The sequence below is a fragment of the Belonocnema kinseyi genome, chromosome 8, assembly GCF_010883055.1.
Source record: "Belonocnema kinseyi isolate 2016_QV_RU_SX_M_011 chromosome 8, B_treatae_v1, whole genome shotgun sequence".
NCBI classification, from domain to species: domain Eukaryota; kingdom Metazoa; phylum Arthropoda; class Insecta; order Hymenoptera; family Cynipidae; genus Belonocnema; species Belonocnema kinseyi.
The window spans coordinates 29926218-29936475 of NC_046664.1; the positions used below are offsets into that span (position 1 = coordinate 29926218).

A 10258-nucleotide genomic window follows, 5' to 3' on the forward strand; every position below is an offset into this window, starting at 1 on the left:
TTTATTTACAAAAAAAGTTCTTAGGTTCAAAAAAACATTCAGTGAACTGAAAAACTGTGGTCGGTAATATAGGTATTTAGCTGTGTCACATGCCCTTAAATAGTTTATTATGCATCCAGGGGAAGAAGTGTGACTTTTTTTAACGAGTTTGTGTTTTTATTTCGGGTCGTACTCCGTGATTTTCAAAAACAGCGTTGAACGCAAAAAATTGAAAAAGTACTTTTTCACGATTTTCGAATCGTAAAAAAAATGATACACCTAATTATCAAAGTAATTTTTTTAAATTGTAATGGCTTTAAAAATAATTATTGCATAAGTTTTAGAAAACACCGTAAAATGTAAAGATTGTATTTCGAGAACAGCTGTAACTATATTTGTTATAAATTCCAAAATGCAATAAAGTCTGCTTTTTATCATTAATAACAACTTTTGAAAAATATTAAAATTGCATTATTATCGAACAACGATGTTTAAATGTTTATATTTTTATTTAATTATTCCGACTTTTTTGTTAAGTAGCACAGTTCGAATTCATGCAAATTTAAAGCATAAACATCAATTAATTCCACTAGAATTTCACATTATTTGTTATTCAAGAAATTTACTAGTTTTAAAATTCTTATCTATATTTACGGTGAAAAGAGTTCGACTTAGAATTCATTTAAATTTATATCAATAACAGTTTTGTAGCTGATTTAATAATTTAAATAAATATAAAGAACATTTTGAGAAAAATAACAGAATTATTTATATTAATAATAATAATATTCAAGAGTCCTCATTACATAATATTTCAAATTGATAACTCTTAAATTTAAATTGGTTAGCATTGGTGAATTTCCAACTAAGTTTTAAAAATTAGACTATTAAAAAAATCAAAAAATTGCATTCCTTTAAATATAAGTCTCAAAAATCAAATGATTTGCAAATCTATATTTCTAAAATTCAAGAATTTTTCACTGTGAATTTTTATAGTTGCAACAATTTGAATGCCCGATCTACAAAACGTAAGATTACCTCAGGTAAAACATTTAAAATTAAAGATTCTAAAAGTTTTTCTTTGCGATTGCAATTTTGCCTTTTTGATGATATACAGTTGCAATTTCATCAATATGGAGAATTTGAAAATCCTGACTTTTGATATGGAAAATCTTCACAAATTAGGAATCACGAGATTATTTTAAAATATTGATATTCTCTGTGAAATTTTACTACGTAATGTTTTTCAAATTCTTGACAAATTTTTAAATCATTCGAAATCTGTAAAACCTCTCATAATTCTTTGAAACCATTTGAAACAGCTTAACACTTCTGTGCCTCCTTGAAATCTTTTTAAATCCGTTGACTTCTTATAAAATTCCTGAAAAGTTGGTGAAATCTGTTTAATTCCGTAAAATTTTTAATTAAAAAAATACTTTTTACACAAAGATATTAAAAATTCTTAAAACAAGGGGAAGGGGAGGTCTGAATAATAAAAAAATAACCTTTACGTGATTAATGAAAGTTCACTCAGAAAAATTGGAAAATTTAGGCCAAATTTAGAAATTAGCAAAAATATTAAAAATTTCAGAGAAAATTTATGGTGAATTTATAATTTACCAACTTCTTGGAAAAGAGGCTATTTTTACCGAGATTTCGATACCTATAACTGGATTTTTTCTTACGTGTAGACACTTCCAATATTTATACCGATTGCTGGTAAACTCGATCACCTGCTAAAGTTTTTATTGCAAGAGTAACTTTTTTATTCTTTTACCATATTGAAAGATATTAGTAACTATAGCGGATCGAATTTCCGAGTCTCACTTTTTCATAATATTTTAATATATTTTTACGTTTTCAGCTGATGTTCATACCTCCGGACTACAACAAAACGAATGATGAAATAAACTTAAAGAGGGTTTTTGTTCCCAGAGAGATGGGCGAGGTTAAAGTTGGGCAAGATATTTTTATAGAAGAGGGTTGTCCCGTTAGTTCATGTACAATAACTTGTGATAATCCTCTCGAATCTGAAGTACGTTTATTTAAAGCCTTCGTGGATCCAAAGGAACAAAGATCAGCCGATCAGGTATTTAAATCTCCGTAAAATTAAACCCTTGTCATGTTGAATAAATCGAGCTACCAAATTATTTATTTCAAAGTCTTAATAAATCTTTTCATTGTTTGGCCTCGGGACAGAATTTAAGGAAAGTTTTCCTAATAAGTTAGCAAAATATAATGAGAAATTACCTTCAAAATATTACAAAGAATTTTTCTACATATTCAATTATTTTCTTAGTTGTTTACATATTACAAAAACATTGAAAACGGATCTTTGTGCGCTCTGAAAGTACTGGGCGCGTAACCTGTCAAATTTTTTTAGAATTTAAACTTTTTCTTCAGTTTAAACTTTGTTCAGTGCTCTCTTGAGCGAAGTGCTTTCTTGAGTTTAATGACCCATAAAGTCCAATAAGAAGTTGCCTGAGATTTAGTGGCTTTAGTACATGTAGTGTCAAGCCGCTTTACTTGTTTATGATAAAGTGTAGACAAAAACAATTGTTTATGACACATGCATTATTTTAACGCTATTCGAAGTCTTTGAAGCGGGGCGAAAGCTCTACTTTTTACTCTCAAGGAAGTAAAAAGTGACGTCAAAGATAAATGATTAAAATATAAGATATAAGATCTCGCCTTTTACAATTATCAGCCGATTGACAGTAAGAACTGTAAGGAAATTTTGGTAGCAGATTATAGAATTTTGCGGTAATTTATGGAAAGTTACCATATATAATTGAACCTTTTTCGGATCAAAAGGGGATACGCGTGGATTCAGCCTGAGAATTATTGTCCAGAAAGTCTATTTTTAAAATCGTTGAAATGTAAATTTCAAGGACTGGTACTTGTAGAGAATTTTAAGGCACATCTTTTTTTCCTTCAGCAAATATTTATAGGTTTTACAGTCTTTGAAGTAATTGATAAAAACTATATTTTTTGAAAACAAAAAATTTCAATCTTTTTTCACTTTAACTCGCGCTAACACAGTCAATTTCCAGAAGTTGTCAACATAATTAATAATAAATTACATTTTCAAGTCTTTCAAAACTCGCTGAGGAAGAAAAACGAAAATATTTTAATAAACAAAAAAGTTGTTAATTTTTTTGTGAGGCTTTGCAAAAATCATGAATTTCAACCTTCAAGCGCTTCGTTTATCGAGCGAATTTCAAGCTACGAAAATCTTGCAGTGACAAAGTTGTTTATTAAGGGTCAAAGAAGTTTTCTGGATATTTTTAGATCAATCGCATTAATGGTTAAAAAATTATGAATGTCTCAAATTACAAACGGAAATCTTGACGCTGCTGCCCTATACAGGTGCCTCCTCGGTTACGAACGTGTTGGAGCGGACGTGAACGTCAAGTCGGATGCCAAAACAATAATAATAACCGTTCGTAGTTTTCTTCTAAAATATACTATAAATAAAGCAAAGAAGCAGTGAATGGATCATTTCTTAGAATTCCTGCAAAAGTATTTTTTTTGAGACAGGTTTATTTTAGTTAATGCCCTACTAATTTGAGAAAAAATCTCAAAATGACTGTAGTTTAAAATAAAGAATTATTTAAATAATTTCATGTTCAAAATGTCCAATTAATCAATTATTTCAGTGATAATATCTTGAGCATTACTTTTTTATCAGATTTGACCTTCACGTCCGCTGCAACACGTTCGTAGCCAAGATGGCACGTGCATAGGGCAGCGTCAAGACTTCGGCTTGTAATTCAAAACATTCATCATTTTTCAACCATCAATGCGATTGATATGAAAATTTCCAGAAAACTTCTTTGAACCTTAATAAACAACTTCTTCACTGCAAGTTTTTCGTTGCTTGAAATTCGCTCGATAAACGAAGCTCTTGGAGGCTGAAATTCATGATTTTTGCAAAGCCTCGCAAAAAATGTACAACTTTTTTGTTTATAAAAATATTCACATTTTTTATGCTCTGATAGTTCGAGAAGACTTTAATACGTAATTGGCTGTAAACAGAATAAATTTTTTTGCAAAATTCGCTAAGTTAGCACGAGTTTAAGAGAAAAAAGATTGAAATCGTTTGTTTTAAAAAAATCTATTTTTTACCAATTTATTCAAAAACTATAAAACTTACAAATTTTGGCAAAATAAAAAAAGATGCGCCTTAAAATTCTCCATAACAATCAGTTCTTAAAATTGAAATTCGTACGTTCTTTAAAACTGAGTTTCAGGACAATACTTCTCAGGCTGAATCCACGCGTATCCGCCTTTGATCCGGAGAGGTTCAATTGTTCAAATTGCCGTAAATTACCAAAAATTTCCTGCAATTTATAGAAATTTTTAAATTGAATTTGGGTTTATTCATCATCAGTTTCCATAAATTACCTCTAATATCACCATAAATTATCAATATATTTTCAAAAATGTATCCAAATGTTTAAAATTGAATTTTAGGTAATTGATGGTCAGTTACCATATTTACCTTTAAAGTTACTATAAATCACCGGAAATTTCCGTTAATCTCCGGAAACTTAAATTTATCAACATTTTAAAATTTAATTTTGTGAAATTTATGGTAATTTAACATGTATTGCCCGAAATATTATCCTAAATTACCACAAAGTTTCCAGAAATTTATAAAAATTTTAAAAATTAAATTTGAGGTAATTTATGGTCAGTTACCATATTTACTTGTAAAATTGCCATCAATGACCAAAAATTTCGATGAACTGGAAATTTATAAAAATGTTCAAAATTGAATGTTGGGTAGTTAATTGTAAAGTACCATTTTCACCTGTAAAATTATGATAAATGACCGAAAAATTCCATAAATTTCCGGAAATTCATAGACATTTTTAAATTGAATTTTGGGCAATTTATGGTAAGTTATTTGAAATTATCCTTAAAGTTACTGTAAATCATACTTTCTTTATTTGAAGTCTAATAAGGACTGTAATCATAACTGTATTTCAAAAAATATCTGAAATCATTCATTTATTATAAAAAATATCAAACGCGCCAAAGGGAAGGGGACTTTTTTGATTTGTGTATGTTTTCAGTACTCGCCTCTGGCTCGCACTCTCTGGTTTGAAGGTGTTAGATATGAACCAATTATTTTTGATTGAAAGCGTTTTTTTTAAATATTTGGTCTGAAAAAATTTCTCTGCAATTTACATTTAAAGCTTTTTTCATAAATAAGCAGAAACGAACAATTTCTTTTTAGGGTATACTTCTGGAAAAATCCAGTGTTTGAGACGTTACTTTTAGAAAGTAATGCGTTAACTTTACGGAAACTGCCTAAAAATGTGTAACCCATTACCGTTACTTTTTTGTAATGTAACGCAGTACCTTTACTGAGAAAAAGTAACGCGTTACCTTGCCGTTATTTTTTTTATCAAATATTGAACACATTATTTGTATAAACGCAACGAATCTTAAGAAATTGGTACATTTCATAAAAAATTTTAATAAAACTAGATATTATATTTACAGTTAGGTAAAGTAATTTAAAAAATACTGAATCCATCTATAAGATGTTTCTTTCTCAACTATTATTAAATTTGAAATTCTATTCTGCAGTTTACTTAAAACTTTCCATAAAACTTAATATTTTTTTAATAGTACCAATTTTTCGAAAATTTCATCGCTCATGTGATGTATTTTCTTTAGAAGTATCAATGTCGTAGAAAAATAGTAGATTATTCACCTAGACAGTAAAATTGAACTTTATACGAGGAAGAAGAATTTAACGTCCGAGCCGAAGGCGAGGACACTAAAAATGTATCCGAGTATAAAATATCTTAACTGCCGACGTGCATACGATACTTTATCTAAAATAAGCAGAATAAGCACCCTTTTTCTGTAAAATGGTGCTTGATTGTACCTCGTATGCACGCATGTGAGGTAACGTTATAAGTTTAAAACGAACTTCGTAGTTTAACGTAGTTTTCAAATGAATTCTTCTCCCTCTTTTTTTTATTTCTTTTAAATTCTCACTCTCTTGTTCCTCCTTGCTGCCACCTTACATGCCGCTGGTCGCTTTAAAATAAAGTGTTATTTTACTGCTGCTCCGCGGGCAGGAATAGAGCTCTCTTTCTGCTTATGTCAGATAAAATATGTTTTTTTTTCAAATATTTAATTCAGAATACTGAATATTTACTGAATCAAGTTTGAATTCAAAATTTCGGTTCACAATTAGCCAAAGAATATAAATAAAATATTACTTTTTAAATATCACCCCCATAAGTCTGTTTGATAGGATCAAAAAAAAAAAAATTAAATTGGTTTTGCGAGATGTCGCACTAAATAAAATTTTTTGCGTTCTTTTTTATTAAAATTGTTTCTGTTACAGAAAAAACCATTTCATACTGATAATTAGATATCTACGTAGATTGTTTAATCAATTTACTATTGTCTTTGGAAATTTTATGATAGAATAGAGTTAGAAAGGTCCGGGCTTCTCACCAATTTTCCAATTGTTGTTCAATTCTCAATTAGAGGGAGATGATAGTTTATCAGTGTTAACAAGAGTGATTGTTTTAATAATTTCTTATTACTAATAATGTTATTCTCTTTGATGAATGGTAGAATGTTGCGGTTTTTGTAGAATTTTTGGAACAATTTTCTGTTTTTCATTAGAAGTGGCGTAATAATCAATCAGATTTAGCGAAAATAATTGTTTAAACAAATTCTGTTTTGTTATGACTATCTTCTTCTATATTAATTCCTGATAGTTGCATTTTTTCAATAATTGTTACATTTATGTCCTTTTTTCTCTTAGTGAGGTAATAATTAATTAAAGTTAACAAAAAAATGTTTATTACAATCTTCTCTCAGATAAGTGCCCGGAAGTTCTGGTTTTTCTAAAATCTTTAACTTCGCTTCGCCGTCTTAGTTATTAAAAAGGTAATAAATAAACATTATTGAAAACTATATTTTAAATTATCTCTTTTTTTGTCAATGTATTTTGCTGAGATACAACATATATCTCAAGTACGTTACAAATCATCTGCACGCATCATATTTACTACAACTTTTTTTTTAATAAGTTGCCGAGAGGCTTCGGTGAGGAGTCAGAAAGGCAGCAATTGTATAATTGCTATTTGCGAAGATAAACGTTGAGTTTCAACTCGATTCAAATGATATTAGGGATTCTAAATAAAATTTTATTTATTTTTTTTTGTGTGGATTCGAGCAAACTTCCGACCGGTATTTATAAAAATTTAAAAAAAAATATTTTTCGAACCACCCTACTGACCAGTCTCTAAACAGACACGCCGTCGGTAATCCTTTATCGTACCGGATGAATAATTTCTTTAGATAAGGAAATGAGTCCAAGGAAGTAAGAATAATATACATTATCTGATCGGCTTTATTGACATTGAAACATTTAACGTAATGCTACGCGTATTCAAATATCTTATAAAGTAACGACCGGTAACGTGCGTTACTTTGCATTACCGTTACAGGAAAACTGTTACACGATAACGTCACTGTTACTATTCAAGTACTTAGTACAGAGATTCCTTTCACATTAAATTAAATTATTACTATTTAAAATAAATCTTCTAGAGCCGCGTAGAGCCCACGTGCGAACGTCGCATGCGCTGGCAGCGGCCCCATGACGCCTGCTTCACGTCCATGCAATGGTGCCTTTTCAAGGAGGGTTAGGCAAAAAGCTTTATGGTTTTGGTCACGTGTCCCTCCGTCCATCCAAACCTCCATCCGTCGTACTATTTTCTAAGGAGTAAAAGTGAGGGGAAACGAGAGGAGAAAAAAGGGGAATTGAAAGCGTGAAAGCGAGAGGAAATAAAGATTAGGGAAGTGGAGGAAACGATGAGAGTAGTGAAAATGAGAGAACGGAGGTAGAAAAAATCAGTAAGAGGAAGTAGACGAAGTGTGAGTGAGTATAAGTGAGTATAATTGAGGGGTAGTAGAGGAAATGATTAGAAATTAGGATGATTAGTGGAGGGGAAATAAGGACTGGGGAAGGAAAGTAGGTAAAAGAGAGTGTTAACCTGTGTAGTGTGGAGAGGACAACGAAGTTGCGGAGGGGAAGTAGGAGAAGTTAGCGCGAGTGAGGGGAAGTTGGGTAATGTTTATAAATTAGGATGAGTATTGAAAAAGTGAGGTCTGCGGAAAAGAAGTAAAATTAAAAGAGTGACTAGGGTTAGCGAGGGGATAGGTAGGTAGAGGAGGAAGGAGTTTGGGACAGGGGTGACGGAGGGTAAAGTGTGGGGTTTCAAAGTAGTGAAAATGAGGGTGTGGAAGAGAAAATAAATAAGGAGTGTCGGGAAAGTAAGGAAAATGAGGATGTGGCAGTGAAAGAAAATGAGGGGATGCGGAGGTCGAAAGTGAAGGTTGAAGAAAGTAAGTAGGAGAAAAATAGTGCTAGATAGGCAGGCGAGGAAAGGGGGAAATATTAAAAAACGATTCTAAACGTGTTTTTGCTTTATCCATCGGGGTACATTTTATTCTATATAACTCCGAAATTTTTAATTATTGAAGAGTTGTTCATTATAATTGATATTTTCTTGTATTTAGGTATGGGTGATCTACATTTTAGAATCTCCCTATCATCCGACGGCTCTCAAAAATGTTGTTGTTAACTGGACTGCAACTTATCGCCGAGATAGTGACATAGTAGCGCCATACAGCAGATGGCTCAATTTTGATCCTAGTGTTACTCAAATACAACAGACTCTTAATTATGCTTCGAACAAGACGAAAAAGGTAAGAAATCTATTTTTTCTTCTTATAAAAAGCACATTATCATTTAGATTTTCAAAAGTTTCATTAGAAAATTTAAAAAAAAATCGAAGCACGTTACATGGATCGCAAGACAAACTTCTTTTAGCCTGGTTAGACCAGATGGTAGTGCTTCGAGTTTGCGATCCCAACGTCCGGGCTCAACACCAGCTAAGGGCATTTCTCGCTAATTTTTTTCGTTACATTTTACTATTATCTCTATTTAAAGAGCAGCGAAATATTTATTTTCAATCATTCTTTTCATATGCAAAAAATGGTATTTTTAAACTTTATTACTTGAAAAACCAATATTTCATGGATAAGCCAGTGCTGTGACATCCTTGGAAAACTTTGATTCCTTGTGCAATTTTTTCTTCATACGCATGACATATTACTGTTATTTAAAGAATGTGAATGTTATTACAATAATAAATATGTATTAGATTTATATTTTATTTTTAATGTTATTTTATTTTACTACTCCTTTACGTTGAAACCTTTATTTGATTCCTATTGATGCTGAATTCATTACCAAATAGCGCAGGGCAGCAAAGGAATTACATCCGGTCCGGTTGATGAATGCCTCATCGAAGTAATCCGCAATATATGTCACTGAGTCGATCCGGCAAAGCACTTTGTGCCCAAAAAAATGTTATGGTTGTTTTGGAAAACTAGGAAAGTTTTAGCCTCTCCAACTCTTCACTTGCCACAGCATCAAAAGACGATAGATTTGGGAAAATCACTTAGCAGAAATCAAAAATAAAAGAAACACCGACATTCAATTATAATAAGAAGATACGAAATGTACTGAAATATCACATTTTATTTAAACTTGTTTTTAGAATGAGAGTGGGCACACTCGCCTTTAGTTTGGTTATTACAGAACTGCCAAGAAAAAACGTACTAGCCTCCTAAACAAAGAGACATCACGCTACTACCTAGCACAATGTGATGGTGCGATTATAGACCTTCAAAGATTTTTCAAAGGTCGCCCATCGCACAAGTCTGCCCTGCCCAGAATCAACATTGCTCAAAGGTCCTGAAACTGTGAAAGCAGTCATGAGATCAGCGTTTCTGAAATTGGTTGTGGATAGTTCAAGCAAAATCCCTGTGAATTACATACAGCAGTTGCTTATTCGAAATTTTTGCTCCGGAAATTCGTTCTAATATTCTCTCTACGAGAGTATTACCGGGAGATAAATCGTCGAGATCTTCTAAATCATCCGTGATTGGAAGTAGAGGCTAAAAGTTCACACATGCTTCAATTTCTATAGCGTGAGTAGACAAATTTTCCAGCAGGAAGATCCCTGAGCAGTTGATCGGATTTCTGAAGACAAGTCAATAATAAGTTCTGCGAGAGGGCTTTCGTCGTGCAAGATAACCGTGTGTCGTTCATCATGGAGCAAAAGTACGAGGGTAGTTCAATAAGTCCTTAGAATGAAGTATAAAAACAATTTTTTTTGGGTAAATTTTTTAAAATTTTTCAACATAATCTCCTTGGAGCTCTATA

At 31.5% G+C, this 10258-nt stretch overlaps 1 protein-coding gene across 2 annotated transcripts in view; it reads left to right on the plus strand.

The window, feature by feature from the left end:
* The window catches only part of LOC117178980 (glycoprotein 3-alpha-L-fucosyltransferase A-like), a 45389-nt gene that overhangs the window by 19705 nt on the left and 15426 nt on the right, over positions 1-10258 (plus strand). For both annotated transcript variants that reach the window (XM_033370576.1, XM_033370577.1), the window contains 2 exons: positions 1844-2068; positions 8545-8733. In XM_033370576.1, the coding sequence (XP_033226467.1) occupies positions 1844-2068; positions 8545-8733 (414 nt within the window). The remainder of the gene's footprint in view (positions 1-1843; positions 2069-8544; positions 8734-10258) is intronic.